Source organism: Meles meles, chromosome 15 (assembly GCF_922984935.1).
Source record: "Meles meles chromosome 15, mMelMel3.1 paternal haplotype, whole genome shotgun sequence".
Taxonomy (NCBI): domain Eukaryota; kingdom Metazoa; phylum Chordata; class Mammalia; order Carnivora; family Mustelidae; genus Meles; species Meles meles.
Genome location: NC_060080.1, coordinates 53200762 through 53218558, shown reverse-complemented (window position 1 = coordinate 53218558; position 17797 = coordinate 53200762). Strand labels below are relative to the sequence as shown.

Below are 17797 nucleotides of genomic sequence, written 5' to 3'. Positions count from 1 at the left end.
GAGTAAGAAAGGGAGTCTGGGCCTGTGCTTGTGTGTATGTGCATGCATTAATTTTAAGAATAGTTGAAGATGACCTTTAGAATCCCGAAAGACTGAAGATTTTATGGTGTCCTTCACTGTACAATCGAAAATTAAAATAATCTTAAATCACCAAAAATTAGTTCCCCAAATTCTGATTTTCCATACTGATTATTTCCTCATTTTGCAGATGAGGGAACAGTAGATTAGAGCTGTTAAGTGACTTAACAAGGGCACATGATCAGGATTCAGCCCAAGCACTATCATTCATGGCTTCTATCATGTTCATTATCATGCATGGCCTCTTGGCCAGGAGAACAGATCTCAGTGAGCTGGGGCCGGTGAGGCAGGCTCCCCAATAAACCAGCACTCCGGGAACAGGGCAGAGAGCACTGGTTAGTAGGTAAGCATTAAAGCATTAAAGCCTACTCAGAAATCAGGTTCTTAGGTCTTAGATAAATCAGGAGGCTCACTGCTCATCCTTGACGTCTTTGCTGGTGATAGGAAGCCGAGTTTTATGACAGAACGGCTAGGGTCTATCTGCCAGAAAATGCGAGAACTGCTTGGGAGGTTTCTGCAAAGTGGAAGCAGAGAAGGGAAATGTTGCCCCCTTGTGGTCCTCTTTATTAGCGGCAGTAGGAGGCTTAGCAATCAGCTTTGGGGTGGGGTGGTAAGACAAGGAAGCTTTCTTGTGTCCTACTGGATGTAAACGTCATTCTTTCCTGTGTTTTATTCATTTGGGGGGGTTCTGTCGGCAGGGTGACAAATATGGTCTCTATTAGTCCATCTTAGCTGGATTTCTGTTGATTTTTTAATGGTTATTTTTCTGTTCAGTGATTCGAAAGCTATATTTTCTTTTAATGAAAATTTTTTTCTTTTAATGAAATTTCTTTTAATGAAAATTCTTTACATTTTTATAAATCTCTACGTTCCCAACTTTATATGTAAGAGAACCATTATTCCTATAGTAACAATTTTTAAAATGAACTGATTATATCCTTCTCATCAGTAATAAGGACAGCATCATTTACCTCTCTGCTGACCCAAATGTGTGTGTGCGCAGCAGTAACTACTTCTTAAACAATTGCCTTAGGTTCGTTAAACTGATAATGAAAAACTAGACTTAGCTGTAAATTTATGTGCGTCAATTGCTCACTACTATTTTTTAATTCCATGTTTTCTCTATTCTTGAGTTATTTACTTATATTGATTTCCCAATCAACCAGATACATGATAGGCTAATTTCTTTTTCAAGTGGTGGACTTGGGATCCTTCATGTCTAAACATATCTTTATGTTCTCCCCATTCATCAACAATATGGAAACTGCCATTGACTGTTGATGCCTCATTTTAAAATATGGTATTGTTTTTCACCACCAAAAAGTGCTTTTTTGAAGTACTCCCTTTTCATGACTGGCTGGTGTTTTCTGGCAAATGGATAGTAACAGAGATTTTCTTAACCTTCCTGCTGCTTCTTGCAGTAACTCTGCTCCACGGAGCATCAGGTCTTCCAATTTCTCAGACTGGTCTCCTGCTTTTGAACTATTAAATCATTACATTATTTTTCTCCACGCCTACTCTTGACAGCATAAGTTCTCTATTAGATTAAATGTGGTTCCTGTCAGATGTGTGGATCCATGTTCAATGGCCTCAAGGAGGTGAAAAGGAAAGGTTTCTATTTCTTACGGTTACATTTTGTTAGAGGAGAGAATAGTTGTGCAGTAGCAGAGGGATCCACAATAAGGGTGGAAAGTTTCCTTTTACATATTTATTAAGGTGGCCAGCACGGAGCACCCCCTCCCTGCTTCCTCACTGTGACCTTGCAAATGGGGTTCCTCAGTGTGAGCCCAGGCACCTTGCCTCCGCTTGAGGTCGGGCCTGGGGCCCACCTCATTCCCCCAGTGTCCCAGCCCTGCCTCAGCACCATCGGCCAGCTCCGCATAGAAGCTGGCACCCCCGCCCCGGCCTTCCCTCTTCCTGTCCAGGGGGTGCTCCAGCCATGTGCAGGGAATGGCGGGTCGCTGGGCCCTAGGTCTTCTCTCCTGTGAGGCATCCTCTAAAGCGAGCGCTCGGCATTTCTGGAAGGTAGGAGTTCTGCTCCCATGTATGCCTTGGTTCTGCGGTGGACGTTTAGAGGTGTGGAGGAAGAGCTCCCCTTGAGGGCTGCCAACACCGCCTTCAACTGCAGAGAGCTCCGTAGGGTGGTGTCAGCTCGTGGCTGTGCTCCTTGGTCTGAGCAGAGCTCCCAGTTGTGAGATTACAGAGCCGTTGTGTGTGTGTGTGTGTGTGTGTGTGTTGGGGGGAGGGGTGGGCGTGGTGATCTCAGGAGAGGAGACACTGATGGCCTTGGGGCAGGGCTGGCCTAGGGAGCTTCTGGGTACCTGGGTGTAGACGTGGCCCTGTGGACATAGGCCTGCCAGGAAACAGCAGGGCCAGAAGTAATGATGGAGACTGTTTCGGAGGGATCTTCTCAGGACACACTGTTAGTGGGGAAGTTGTGGAAAGGGCAAGTGTTTGCTAACCTGTGGCCCACAAAAACCTTCTCATTTCAGAGCCGGTTTCCTCATCTGTAAAGTGGATAATAACAGGACCTCCCTGTGGGTTTTATGGGGTTCAAATGACGTCTAAGTGTGGGACACAATGCCTGACCTATGTGTGCAGATACTCAACAGCTCCTGAGCTCCTTGTTTGAGGAAAGAGGGGCAGGGATACAGTGGAATGGGCTCTTTCTTAGTCTTTCTCTTCCCTACTACCTCCATTCCCCTTTCATGCTCTGGGGGGACCTCTTCGCTCTCCCCAGCCTACTAATTCAGGCCCGACACCTCTTTCCAATCTGCTTCCCCATGGGGACCATCCATGTTTGTTTTTGCAATCCTCTCCCTTACCGCAAGCCAAATACACTGATTTTCCTCCGAGAGCTATTTGCAAATCCATGTGGCTTTTCTCTTCTTAAGAGGTCTATAGCATTTTGTCACCTCCCTCCCCATCAGAACTCAGTCATCTGCTCAGCTTTCCACATGTGAGGAATGGTTTCAAAGACAAGAGTTTCCTGTGTGGCTGGAGGTTTCCATATAAGGACCCCCCCCCCCCGCCCCCGCTCCCCTGGGAGCAGGGAGAGCTGGATGGCCGACAGAGATGGGTCACACACCGGGAAGCCAAGCACGGTAGATTTACTAGGGTAGTAGGTGAGATAACAGCACATACATACAGAAATCCATGGGCAGAGATACCATCCGGCATCACAAACACCAAAGCAGCAGGGGAGTTGGGGGGGGGCGGTGCTCAGGAAGTGGCTTTGGAAAGTTCTCTTGAAAATCCAAGGGCAGCTTTGGTGCTCAGAGATTCAAACAGAAAACTATACAAAACCAACCCATAAATATATATATAATATATATGTGTGTATATATATATATATATAAAATTGCAAAATAAAGCCCAAGAAACTAATCGTCAATCTGCACATTAGTGGCTCAAAAAGTGTTAGCGTAGAGAAAGGCAAAACCGTTTGTGGGGATGACGCGTGATCCAGGGGGCTGGCATTTCCGTAGCAGAAAGTATTTACATGGAACCCCTATTTGAGACTTCACAATACTAGGAAAAAGCTATACACAGACAATGCATGTACAAGGGAAGACGATTGTCAGACACAGACATTTCACCGAAACCATCCACGGCTTTAGAGTACACGGCACTCTCTAACTAGACCCCTGCATACCCAGCCAGGTGAGCTTGGACCCTCTCCCCAAGCGAGGCTTCCTGGGAGAGGGAGGAACATGGCGCCGGACTCGGCGGCCGAAGCATAGATGGCAGGAGTTTAAGGGTTGACTAGACCACAGAGGTTAAACCGTCACCCACAAGGCAGATCTAATAGGCATGAGGTGGGGTTAAGATGTGGGGATGGGGATCCCCAAAGTATAATCTCATTTTATAAGAGCTTTGATGACTTTAAATTGGCCCCTCTGTCCTTGGTCCAACTCTCATCCTCCTCCTGATTCATTTAGAAAGCGAAGATCTAAAAGTTGGATGAGATGATCTGCTGGAGGGGAGCACGGTGAGGGGGTTTTCTACAGCTCCTCCACCACCCCAAGCCTTCACGGTTTCTCTAAGCTACTTAGAGACGTCCGAGACGGCCTCATCCTGCTCCTTGGGAACAGGGTGGGTGGGAAGAAAGAGGAGGAGCCACCACACCGGGAAAGCTCTTGAGGCTTGGTCTCCGGCCTCGCCTGGATCCCTGTGTCAGTGACTGTGACCATTCCTCCTCCACCTCAGGCCCAGTTTCTCATAGCAATGACCCAACTTTTGGGGTCATCTTGAAGGCAAATGGCACCAAACACCGATTTGGCAAAACCCAAGTACAAACCAAGACAAACCATCATGTTTGTATTTTTAAGAAAACCCTCAACTGGAGATGCTAATTATTCCTAGAAAGAGAAACCTATCTACATAAAATGAGGAAAGAAGATTTCTCCACTAAAGGAGGACACCCCCACCCGAAACGGCCACGTCGCTTCCTGGGTGAGGGTTGCTTCTCGGGCAAGAGGCTGGAGAGGGTTGGATGTGCTCGGGTCACAGGGCTCCCCTGTGCTCTTTTATTTCTGGCAAAAAGTATGCCCCATCCAGGTAGGTGGGCTGGCTAGACCGGGCACTGGGCAATCACACTGCGGCACCAGGGAAACTGCAGCAGATGAATAACCGATGACCGTGTTTCTTCAGAGTCCGTTTAGGACTCTGGCTTTTCATGTTCACTTGTCCCTTTTGGAACAGATGAGGAAGAATGATGGGGTGCCCTGTACTTTCTGTGGGCGTGGAAAGCATGGGTTTACCTCCTCCCTAGTTTCTTCTCAGACCCTCTCAGTGCTATTGTCTTTGAGAGTTTGCTTTGATTCAACTGGTGAGAGAAGACACAAGACCTGTTCCCTCTAAGCTCAGAGTCAACAGCAGCTCTAGCAACCAATTCAGTGGCTTCCGCTGACCTGCGTAAGGAACAGGAGTAAGGACTGCATGCTTTCGCATTTGCTCAAGAGTCAAAAACTGATTACTCCTGGCCTAGAACTGGAACATAGACTATGCACTTGTGCAAAAAAGGGCCTCCGGAGGCTGATGGTGGGCTACGTGTCCATCTACCCTGATGCATACCTCCACTGAAAAATCCAAACTTCTTTTTGATCTTTTCGGCTTTCAGAAGTGAATCATGCTGTTGGGGGAATGGTTCTTTCAAATCCAGGCTAAGCAGAACAGTGGCCTATAAGGACAGCGATAGCCCTGTTATGACGGTGCTGAATGACATCTGAATGACTGCCTTGCCACACTCAGGGCATCAGACCCCGGAGAGGATTCAAGGCTCAGTGTATGTAAATCCACAGGAGGAGAGCAATGCTTCTAGTGGGGTTCTTACAGACTGGGGTCCTCGTCCAAACCCCTGCAAGTCCCTTAAAAAGAACTTCTCTCTCTGCAGACGAAGAGCCCCATTTTCATTAGAAAATGTTGAGGGAGGCTATATTTTTTAAAAGATTTATCTATTTGAGGGGCACCTGGGTGGCTCAGTGGTTAAGCATCTGCATTTGACTCAGGTCGTGGTCCCAGGTTCCTGGGATCGAGCTCCACATCGGGCTCCCTGCTCAGCGGGAAGCCTGCTTCTCCCTCTCTCTCTCCCACTGCTTGTGTTCCCTCTCTTGTTGTGTCTCTCTCTGTCAAATAGATACATAAAATCGTTTTTGTTTTTTTTTTTTTAAAGATTTACTTATTTGAGAGAGAGAGCGAGCAAGCCAGGGAGCAAGGCTGGGTGGGAGGGACAGAGGGAGAGGAAGCGAAAACCTCAAGCAGACTCCACACTGAGCATGGAACCCAGGGCAGGGCTCGATCCCAGGATGCTGAGACCATGACCTGAGCCAAAGCCAAGAGTCAGATGCTTAACCAACTGCACCACCCAGGCGCCCCTTGGGGCAGGTTATTGTTATCTCTGTGTTACCTGGCTGAATTTGGACAGTTACTTGGGTCACTACAGGCCAGGAAGCTCTAATGGAGCACAGATCCGTGCTAGAGGCTTGCCTCTTGGCAAAGCTTTTTGCAAAGTTTGAGAAAGGTCACATGGTGTGGACGGTTCTCTCACATCACTTCTGGGTGCCAGCAACCAGCGCACAGAGAGTCACTGGAGCCAAGGTGTGTCTCTGTAACGTTCTCTCCTGCTGCCTCCCCAAGCCACCCCTGCCTGACTTCCCATGGAAACAGCCTCCAAACCTCCCCACTTTCCAGCTCAGACATCAGTCACACTGCAGACTGGCTCCCGTGTTCTCAGCCCTTGCTGCAGCACAGCAGCTCCTCCTGCCCACCTACTCTGAGCCCCCCACAGAGACATTTTCTCCAGACAGACACTGGTCAAAGTTTTCAGCCAACTTTTTCTAGACCCAAAGAAAATGACCCGTCCTCTCCCTGAAAGCCCACGGTTTTGTTCAGACTGTGTGTCTCCTGCAGCGGCATCCAATGCGTTAACCCCCGACTCGCACGCAAGAGTAAGAAATCGGCAGAGGGCCTCTCGGCTCCCGTGGCAGTTCTGCGGTGGGACGAGACAGACCTGGAAACCGCACCAACTGTTAGCTCTTTGAATGCTTCCCTCTCCTTGTTGAAAATCTTTCCTAAGATGCCTTACTCAGAGAGCTTTGGGGAAGTGAAATTCTGTGCGGGAAGCAAGCTATGCGCTATAAAGGAAAAACGGAGTGTAAGGCAGGCCACCAGGCACGTTTCTGAGGTGATGGGCCTCCACAGGAGGTCTGGGCCTTCACCGCACTCCTCTCCAGCCATTCTCCACCCAGCCACCTAGTGGATTTTTGCAAAAGTCAAGCTTGATCATGACGCCCTGATTGGAAGCCATCAGCAGCTCCAAGCCCCCTTCAGTATAAAATCTAGTTGCGCACTTATGCAGATTTCTCTCCGAGCCAGCCCTGCCCACCTGTGAAACAAAGCCCCCGCCCATTACACCTTATGCTCTGGCATTCCTGCGTGACTCCGTGGGCCTGTCGTGGAGTTCTGTGCTTCCGTGCCTTTGCACACACTCTTCCCTCAGCACGAATATCCCACCAACCCTTTTGTCTTCCTGGAGAATTCCTCCTTGTCGGAAAACCTAACTCAATCATCACATCTTTCAGGAAAGTTTCTCTGGTCCAGAAGACAATAAATCATGACTTCCTTATGTCATCTCTGCCCCCTTGCCTTTTTCGTAACTTGCCTACAAGCCTCCTATACTTAAAAACTTCTGTGGGCAGGGACTACGTTCTGCCTTCTGACTCGACCCATGACCCAAGCTCATGGGATTTTGCTGTTGGTTGTTGTGTTCGAAGGCATGAGGATGAACAAATGCGTAAATAAAAGGTGGACCCATGGCATAAATTCCAAGGACGATCCTCCAGCAAGGCTGTGCCGTTTTCCCCTAAATGAGGCCTCGTTGTGGTAAAGGGAATAAAGAGAATTTGTTGAATAGGAAGAGTCAGTCAACATCATCTCTGAGCTACAACCACTCCAACACAAAAAGCTGCATCAGTGGTGATCCTCTCCATTCTTCCTGTAACACTGTTTGCTGCTGCTGATTCTAGCCACAACGAGGGGTTTCTTTTAATGATGGCATAATGCCTTGGTGCTTCGTGGGTGCTTAATAAATATTGTGAGGGATGAAAGGATGAATGTGAAATCTAGCTTTTCAAAGAAGGCATCAAAGGACTGGCTTTTAAAGGCATTTCCCACAGACTTTTCTGAGACGTCAGATGCCGCTGACCACGGGGTTGCCCATCACAAGGCCCATCAGAAAGTAGAGCAGAGTGGGAGCTGGGATAGCAGTTAGGGATCTGCACTAGAGAGACACAGTTCTGCGTTCTCCTTAGTCATGCTTCCTTTCTTCTCAAGAAATAGCCCCTTGTACTCTGACCCAACCAGAAGACTCCTGCCTCTCCTCCGTCAGAGGTCCGCACTGGCCTCGCCACAGTCCACATTTGTCAGGAGCTCAACGTGCACTGATGAGGGAGAACACAGGTAGTTTCCTGCCTTCGTTTCAAATGCTGACATTACACAGTGGAGAGCAGTCACAGAAATGGGTCCTGGACTAAATTAAACCCCCTGCTTGGGGATTTCAAGTTTTCTAATCATCGTAATTGTGAAGAACAAAGGCTCTGGACTCAGACTGACCCAGGGGTCAAATCCAGGCTCTGGATCTTTCTAGCCAAGTTACCCGGAGCAAGTCAATTGTCCTTTTGGGGGCTCAGTTTTCTTACTGGTAAAATGATGTCTTACCCACATCACAGGACTATCGTGACCGTCCAAGAGTACAACATATGGAAAGCCTGCACGGTGTCTGTATATAGAAAGTAAGTGCTCAAAAGTGAAAAACTATGATTAATAACTTCAAAAGTACTTTCACCATAATCAGAACAAAAAGGAAAAATACTCTTTGAAGACACTGTGCTCTAAAGAGAATGGATTGTCTATTTTTTTAGGAGCCAACAATGCTCATTAATCGGTGTCCCGTGGAAGAGTATGAAAGGATAGTGCTGGCATTAACAGCAGCAGCCGTGGTTCTTGCTAGGCCCTGGGATGGACAGGTAGTGACAGGGCAAGGACACTCAAGCTGATTGTTCTGATAGCTGATCCAAGAGAATTAATTCACAAGGGCTCATCTCATTCTCCTCTGTTGGACCCAGAGTGACTGGCTCAGAACCCAAAGGAGCCAAGGTCAAGGTGCCAAGGGTAAGATGCCAGTTCCAGTCTGTGAGCCAGTGCTTCCAGGTTTGAAGGAAGGTCAGGGGACACCTGACTGCCAGACAGGAGTGAAACAGGTACAGCCACATTGCTCCATGTATCATGCAAAGCTAGAAAGGCATAGCATTTCCTGTGTTGTTTTGATCCTCCTTGTACAACCCAAAGCCAACAGAGGATCTAAATTACCCCAAATTTCTGCCCTGAGCATGAGACAACTTTTCTCTAAGCTAAATTTGGTTTTAGTTTTGAAGCGCCTGAGATGCACGATTCAAATGGGCCAAGTTCCTGGCTTCTTACATTGATTAAACGATTCCCAATCCTGCAGCTGACTTGGCTTGCCCTTACGTCTGCCTGCTCTTACAATTCTTCATCCATCCGTCATTCAGGAGGTTCCATGAAGAAAGCTCAGGGTGAGTGGTTGGGGAAGCACAAGCTAAGCCATCAGCCCTTGGGAACAAAGATTAACTTCTGGTATAGGGGACGGGTCAGTTTGTCTGGTTACTGAGAGCAACAGGGCGGGGACCCTATGGAAAAGAGAGATTTCTAAACTCTGACAACTCCATGAACAGGAGATTGGATTCCTGTGAGGAAGAGGACCTTGCTTAGGGGAAGTCTCGACCTGTCTGGTTTGGTCTGAGACTTGTGAGGCCTTTGCAGCCCACTCTGGCCTTCTGCCCTGGGCTCAGACTGGTGGACCGCATCCTCACAAAGGTAGCCCACAACTAGGCAGTGTTGTGTAGTGGAAAGAGCACTGGACTGGGGGCCAGGAGACCCCAATTCTAGTGGAGGCTCTACCACTAACTAGCTGTGTGACCTTGGGAAAGTCACCTGATTTCTCTGGGGCAAATGGAAAATGAGGGGTTGGTTGGGTAATCTCTAAGTTCCCCCTCAGAGTATGATCCAGGGTCCTATTCTATCCCTCCTTGGCCCTGTGCTTCCAGGGACAGAGATGGGAGAAGGGAAGGGGTGGAGGGAGAGGGTGCGGATGGGAGCCCAAGGGCACTACCGATCAGGACTCCACTTTCTCCTTCTTTTTGCTCTTTTTCAGGAAGGATGGGGTTCGGAATTTCTTCTTCTTTTTGGAGGGAGACTTGGAAGGTGAGCCCTCTGGGGACATGGGGCCGCTGGTGACCGACTCGGTTTTGTCCTTAGAGGTATCAACATCTGTGTCGGCATTGGTGGTCATCTGGCTCAAGCCTTTGCTAAGAATTTCCTCTGCGGTCTGTTCGTCCTCCCTCCCGTTGACCACCACTCCTTCTGGCTGTGTGGTTTCAGGCTCTGTGGCGGCTTTGCTTGTTTCTGTCTTCTTAGCACCTTCTAGGAAAAGATCAAAAGATACGACCCATAAGATTTTGACCAGGTGAGAGTTTCCATGTGTGGCTCACAGAACCATTTCTAGGCAGTTCTGTAAAATAAGTCTAGGGCAAAAGGAGGGACAGGCTGACATTGTAGGGAGAAAGGGTTAGGCAGGGTTCTCACCCAAAACCTGTACCCCCTTTCACGAAACCTGCCTTGGGAACAGGCCCTTGGCCAGTCTTTTATTCTGGGTCCTTGTCTACAAATGTAAACAAGTAATGATGTCCAAATGTGGCAGGGGCCCAGCTACGGCCCAGCTGAGAGCTTCTGTAGGACGAAATGTGGGGACAGACCCAGGTGAGGAGAGAGGCTATAGGAAGGGGGAGACCACTAACACATACAACTCAGTGGAAGAATCTAAGAACTGTTGTAACCGGTTCAGTTTCACCAGTAAAAATATGGAAATTAAAGTTTTTTTTAAGATTTCATTTTATTTATTTGACAGAGAGAGAGAGAGAGAGAGAGAAGAGAGAGACAGAGAGAGAGGGAACACAAGCAGGGGGAGTGGGAGAGGGAGAAGCAGACTTCCCACAGAGCAGGGAGCCTGATGCAGGGCTCGGTCCCAGGACCCTGGGATCATGACCTGAGCCAAAGGCAGATGCTTAATGACTGAGCCATCCAGGCACCCCAAAAATTAAAGTTTTTTTTAAAAGCTTTTGTTTAAATTCGCATGGAATTTAACATGGAAATCGCATGTTTTTAATACCAATCTCATTTCCGATACCAGAGAGGAACTTTTGGAAAAATGGAGAGTATCTTTCCAATAGGCAGAAAGGGGAAGGCAGAGGGAGAATGGAATTCCCTGAGTGATATGGACCCCATATTTCCAAGATAAAAGGATTAAACAAAGCCAAAGTTGCCTGGTTGGCCCACTCTAGCGGTCACCTGGAGGGAACCTTTTGGGTTGCTGCCATGTTCAAAGCCAGAGCTGCTCAGGCCCCAGAAACTGAACCCCACTACTGCCCTTTCTCCCCCTTCCCATTCCCTCCCCCACCTTGCTTCCACTCAAGCTTTGAAATGCCTGGATGGGGAGGGAGAAGGGGGAATTCTAAAACCACAGACTCTGAAAAGTAGAAAGGAATGTAAAGATCATCTAGCTCAGCTCCTCCCATTTTACAGAAATGAAAACTGAGTCGAGTAGTAAAAGCGAGCAGACCTCAATCTCCTGACATTCCGTTTTGTGCTTTTTTCACCATGTGAAACTGAGAGGAGGGTGTGAGTGTATGAGAACGTGTGTGTGCATGTGTTTGTGAGTGTGTGAGGATGTGTGTGCATGTGTGAATTTGTGTGTGAATGTGGAGTGAGCTGTGTGAATAAGTATGGGGGTGTGGTGCGTGAGTGTGTGGGTGAGTGTATGAGTTGTGCTGAGTTTGTGTGTGGGCATGTGAGTTTGTGAATGGGTATGTGGGTGGGGTGTGTGAATGCTGATGTATGTGAGTGAGTTGTATGAGATCTCATACCACAGGAAGGTACTGGGCATGCTCCACTCTCTAGGAATGCGAGGAATGAGGGACATATGACTGGTATGACTTCAGAAAGAAGGGGTGGGAAGGAAGTTTTAGGAAAAAACTAGGGTACTTGATAGGGGCAAAGACCAGAGAAATGTTTGATTACGTGGGACACAGGACAGAGGGGTATAAATCTGGGGACAGAATGGGCTAGTTTGACTATGGACAAATTCTTATTTGTTAGGTCTTTTCTAACTTCTAACTTCTCTAGGCAAGTCAATGTCCTCTTCCAGACGACTCTTGAGGACTGTTTCTCTCTTAGCATCCAATAACGATGCTTGGCCCCGGCTTCCATCCTTCTACTGTCCTGCCCATGTCCTCTCATCATCCAGTTACTACGTTCCCTACTACATCCAGCCTTCACTCCGATGGCCTGCACTCTCTTACCCTCCCACCGTGTGTCCCCATGGTCATCACCTGGCAATAGTCTTGAAATCAATACACTTGTCTAAATTCAACCTTCTGTCCATTCTTCTCCTTTACCTGCTAGCTGGCCTTTTCAACCCTCTGGTCTGGCTCAAGCCTCCCCTGAAATTTGACAATGATCTTGCCTCGAATTCTCTAAATCTATTGCCAATATATCCATTTTATAGTCTCATGTGTCATTTATCTTCTTCTTCTTTTTTTTTAAGAGGACACAGTTAGGTGTGTTTCCCTGCCACAATGCATCTGAGCTGGCCCTGTGGTTCACAGCCACCAACAGAATGCTGAGGAATTACCAATGAGCCAGCCTTAGGCTGAAGACTTAAGAAGGCCTAGAAAGTCCTGCTTTCAGAGTTTGGGGAGCCTTGAGCCACTGTGTAATGAAGCCTGACTGCCTTGATGGAAACACACATGGAGGGGCCCTACAACCAGATGAAGAGAGACAGAGAGACAGAGACCCAGTCATCCCCGGGTCCCAGCTGAGCCCAGCCTTCCAGCTGTCCCTGCCAAGGCGCCTGACGTGAGTACGCCATCTTGGAAGTCCCGGTTCAGTCAGGCTCCCAGATGAATGCAGCCACAGCTCACCTGAATGGAACAGAACCATCCCGCTGAGCCTGGTCAACCCACAGAAAAACGGATTTCCATAAAACCAGCTCTTATTATGCACCGTGATTCAGTAATTATCTATTGCTACATAACAACTTCCACCCCCAAGTTTAGTGGCTTAAAACTGCAAGCCCGTATTCTCTCTCACAATCCCAAGAACACAGTACGTAATGAGAACTGATTGATGGAAGCAAGTTACAAGGCCCTTTTGTATCCATTTGCTCATTTTATCCCAGTAATAATGCTGTGGCTTGGGATAGGGCAAGGATTCGTGTTAGGCAGCCCCCCATTCTGCGGGGCTTTTAAGTGACTTATTTGAGATGGCAAAATCGGTAAGTGACAGTGCTGATCTTCTGACGCTGAATGCAGGGCTCTTTCTGGCAGGCACAGCCAGTGCTCCTGAGAGGTTATCGGGGGATGGAGTCAGCAGGGGCAGGGATCAGGAGCCGGTCAAAGAGAAGGCGATGACAGAGATGATCAGATGTGGAGGAAGAGGGTTTGAAAGAGTCTCCTTCAGGGAGGCTGATGAGGGAAGAGAGAGAGGAGGGGGGACACCGAGGTGACTCAGCACCAGAGCATGGTGGCACGCAGTGAAAAGCCAGCCCTGATTCAACGGGGGAGCTAATGTGAAAGAGCTCACCTTGATGGGAGTGGGAGGCTCAGCCTTGTCAGCCCTGAGGAGCTGGGCAAGCCACCGAGCGGGATGGCCATGGCCCTCTATGCTCCACCCTGGTTACCCAAAGCAGCAACAACTCTGGCCTCATCGTGGGCTCAGTTCTGTCTGTACTATGGGCAGAATCTTCAGGGAAGAAGATCTTGATTTTTCTAACAACTCTACCAGGGTGTACCCCTCCATGAGGGCACAGATTTGCACCAGAGAGGGCAAGAACAGTGCTACCAGTGGGAATAATGTCAGGGGTGGGTAAGCATTTATCCTACACCCCTCCTTCCACTCTCTGTCCCTCTGAACAGCAGAGGTTGCTCCAAGAGCTTCCCAGGAGCTGAAATGCGATTACTACCTTTTGTCCCACTGCTGCCAAGACAGGGTCAGGCCAGGTGCTCTAAGCATCTCTAGAAGGCAGTTGGTTCTCGGGCCACTCAGGCTCTGGGCCACAGCCCTAGAAGAATTTGTGGGCTCCTTGGAGGGCCCATTAGAAAAAGGGATGCTGATGTGCCCATGAGGGCCATAAGGACTCCTCCACAGGGAGGGCCCAGGAGCTGGCCCCCCTGACCTTTCACTGCGCAAGCTTGTTGCCTCTGGGTGGCATGCCCCATGTGAGGATGAGAGTGTGTGTGTGTGTGTGCGCAAGTCCATCCTATGAGTGCATATCCCAGAGGGAAGCCTGCCCATGCAGAGCACATGTGGAGTTGGTCATGAGCTTTATAGCCAGGAAACCTCCCAAAGTCAGGGTTGCCAAAGAAAAAACTGGGGAGAAACACATTTCTTTTGAAAGAGACCTCCCTCCCCCATTGCAAGTGCTGGGGTGAGTTAGTAAATAGCCTCTCTATACTTACTACAGAGACAAGTATTCAGAATCGGAGGAAACTCCTTTGATGAAGGCACAAATGGGAAGAGAAAGGAAGACATTGTGGAGACAGGTTGATAACACCACGATGAGACACAATGAACACAAACAGTTAGGGGACATCCACTTGGAGCTCTGGCCACAAGCAGATGGGTTTCCTCTGGCAACATTGGGACTGCACTCAAGGCAGCAATCTGCCTGTGGAGGGAGCTCAGAGGTTGGGGGTTCTAGCAGCATCCACATGTGTGGTCATTCTCTCCAGAACAGGGAAAATCACAGGGGACCTAGGGAGCAGTGTCCCTGCCCTAGAGGGACTCCAGGAGCTGAATAAAGACAGTTTTATGATCTAGGTGGTATAGATATAATATAATATAATATAATATAATATAATATAATATAATAGTATTATTATCTACCATATGTATATTATTAATCATAATCACAATCAGATCTTGCATTTAAATTTTTTCTTTCTTTTATATTTTTCATTTCATTCTTTATGAATGAAATTTTTCTATTTTTCATTTCATTCTTTATGTATTCATCTACAGCTTTCTTATAGGTATAAGAACCTTAAAAGGGGAAAATACTGGTAGTCCCTTTTCACAGACACGGAAACTGAGGCACAAAGATTATCTGATTTTCTAAGACTAGCAGTAGGGTTGTTATTAGTTAGCAGTTGAGTTGGGTCTAGACCTTAGTTCTGTAAACTCGTATCTAATGAACTGGTTCTCAGCCTGCGCTACACATTAGATGTAGCTGGAGAGATCTTAAAACTCCAGTGTACTCCTCTCTACCCCATCCCTGGACCATTTAACTGCGAACGGCGGGGGATGCTGTGGTGGGACCCCGGCCAGTGTCAGGGTTTTTAAACCTCGCCAGGCAATTCCAGTGTGTTGAGATTCCAAAGGCTGAGAATGACATCACGAGCCTTACCTGGGAGCTTGTTAGAAATACACAGTCTCAGGTTCCACCCCACACCTATTGCATCAGAAACTTCATTTCAACAAGATCCCGGTGATCCCTAAGCACATTAAAGTCTGAGCACTAGGCTGGTGCATCTAGAAAGATCCATCAGCCAACCTAGTCTGAGTGAGAGGTGGGAAGGCTGTGAGTCAATCATTATTGCTTAGACAGGGACTTAACTGTAAGCTGTGTTGTCACAGCCTGTGAATGAAACAAGCCTAAATTTGGAAACCCCTATTTCAAACTCCCTAGAAATGGCAGAACAGAAAGCTTTTTGGGTAGCAGGCAAGACCTGTTGAGAGACAGGGTCCCTGGAGTGAGCATGTCTGCCCTGCCTTCCGTGCAGACCCCTTTCTGAGCCATGGAGATGCCTCCTCCCTTTCAGCTTCTCAGCTCCACTCACCGTCTAAAGACTTGGAGGGAGAGACTGCAGGGCTCTTGGTCTCTGACTTCGCTGGGCTCTGTGCTGGAGAAGCTGGTGCAGACCTTACAGGTGACCCAGGCTCCTCGGCAGTGGTTTCTTTCTCTCCTGAAAATACAGAAAACCACCCAGGATAGGGGTCAAATAGAGGAAAGGAGAATATTTATTTTTAAAAAAAAGAAAAAGCTTTCTTCCAGCTGGCCCCCGTTTCTCCTAACTGAAGTTAGCTGCTTCCCCCAAACTTTTATCTTTTTATTTTTATTTTTAAAAAAGATTTTATTTTTATTTATTTATTTGAGAGAGAGAGAGATCACAAGTAGGCAGAGAAGCAGGCAGAGAGAGAATGGGAAGCAGACTCCCTGCTGAGCAGAGAGCCGATGCGGGGCTCAATCCCAGGACCCTGAGACCATGACCTGAGCCGAAGGCAGAGGCTTAACCCACTGGGCCACTCAGGTGCACCTGCTTCCCCCAAACTTTTAAAAATTGTTGCTACATCGGGGGGGGGGCAGGGAGGCAAAGGGAAGAGTCAGAGTCGTATTCTGTTTCCTCCATCCAAACACATCTGCTAGTGGGATGTCAGCCCCAATGTGGACCCCAAGCCTGCAGGTTTCCCATCTATGATCTGTTTGCATATGGCTTATTTATTATTTATCTAATTTTCATGTTCAGCCCAAATAATCCCTAGGGATAGAAAGCACCACATTTTCTATTTTTTCAATGGTCGCATTAGAACTTCAAGCAAGCTAGCAAGGGTTTTTCTAGGGCCTGCTTGTGCCCAGGAAGATGGCTGACCCTGGGGTGGGGGGTCGTGGAAGAGGGTCCTCCTGAGGGAATGACAGACCAGCCTGGTGGGCAAAACCAGGAGCTGAATTTCTCTGTGTCTCAGACCCCAGGTGCTCTTGAAACAAAGAGAAGGGACAGCTCAAAGGCGGAGGGGCGGGGGGGGGGGGGAGGAGGGTAGAGAGGGATAGAGAGGGCTTTTTAGCTGGAAGAGGGGCTTGAGATGGAAGTTCTGTGGTCAGGATAGCCAAAAAGGGAAACCATGCCCGGAAGGGACAAAGGCGTGAATGAGAGCGTACAAACGATCATGAGTATGCCTAGCTGGCACTCAACACAGAGAGACGGGCTTGACTGGAGATTCTGAAATAAAGAAGGAATAAGGAAAAGACCAGAGGTAGCTGGTGGGAGTTTTCATTGCCAGGCTAAAAGGTTTATACTGGAGCTGATCAATTCATAGTAATTATCACTATTATAATTATCTTATCATAGCTAATGTTTATCTGACCTCAGCCATACTTCCAGGCCCTGTTCTAAGCACTTATGAGGATCACCTCCTTTAAGCCCAGGTAAGAGGGTCAGACAAGGTCATGGCAGCACAATGTCACCATGCAGTGCTGGGCCATGAGAACCATTACGTAAGTCACAGCATCACGCTGGTAAGAATATGACTTGGCTGATGGGGCAGGAAAGGCAAACTGAGAATGTGATGGAGGAGAGGGAGAAGAGAAGACTGAACATGAGAGCAAGGCAAGGCTAGACGGAGCCCCGGGGGCCCTGTCAGGCGGGAGGCATGGGTCCCAGGGTCACTGGTGGGAGCAAACCTTGCTGATTGCTCTGCTGCCCCTCTGGGTGCCCCCAGCTCTCCCTCCACTCCGGGCGAGCCCGGCGTATTTACCATCAAGTTCTAGTTTCTTCCTCTCCACTTCCTTCTTGTATTCCTCCAGCTCCTGGTCAGTGAGTTGGCTGAAGGGGTTGGGCACGGTCTCCTCTGAGTCGTCTTTGGTGTCTGCGTCGCCCTTGGACATCAGCTGGCTCTCTGTAGACTGAAAGTTAACCACAGAGTGTGTGTTGCTCTCTGAATGCTGCAGTCAGGGCCCAGGCCCAAGCGTCCTCTCAGACTCATGTGGCTGCCAGCGGTCCTGCCAGGGGCAGCTTGGCATGCGGCTCCTCGGAAACAGCTCAGGGCCTTGGGGCAGGGCTTGTTCATTCCTTCCCACGGCTACCTCACCCCCAGACCTGGGTTCTTTGCAACTGCCTGGATGAATGCAGGGAGGTCACCCTCTGCCCCAGAAATAAAATCGAAGGATGCTCCCAAGTGGAAGGAAGACACACGTTTATTGCAGTCCCTCCTGCAGATGCTTGCAAGCCATCACTACGCAAATACAGTCAACAGCCCGAAGTTCTTAGCCAAAAGCCAGCAAGCAAAGCGTTGGCTCAAGCCCGCTTCATGC

The 17797-nt window shown here is 48.5% G+C and overlaps 1 protein-coding gene across 2 annotated transcripts in view; it reads right to left on the bottom strand.

Annotated features, from left to right (window-relative positions):
• Nucleotides 1-8392: 8392 nt before the first annotated feature.
• ADD2 (adducin 2) overlaps nt 8393-17797 on the bottom strand; it is a 103494-nt gene continuing 94089 nt past the window's right edge. For both annotated transcript variants that reach the window (XM_045979234.1, XM_045979235.1), the window contains 3 exons: nt 17242-17389; nt 15549-15674; nt 8393-10077 (listed from right to left, as the gene is read on the bottom strand). In XM_045979234.1, coding sequence (XP_045835190.1) covers nt 9770-10077; nt 15549-15674; nt 17242-17389 — 582 coding nt within the window. In that variant the 3' untranslated portion in view covers nt 8393-9769. The remainder of the gene's footprint in view (nt 10078-15548; nt 15675-17241; nt 17390-17797) is intronic.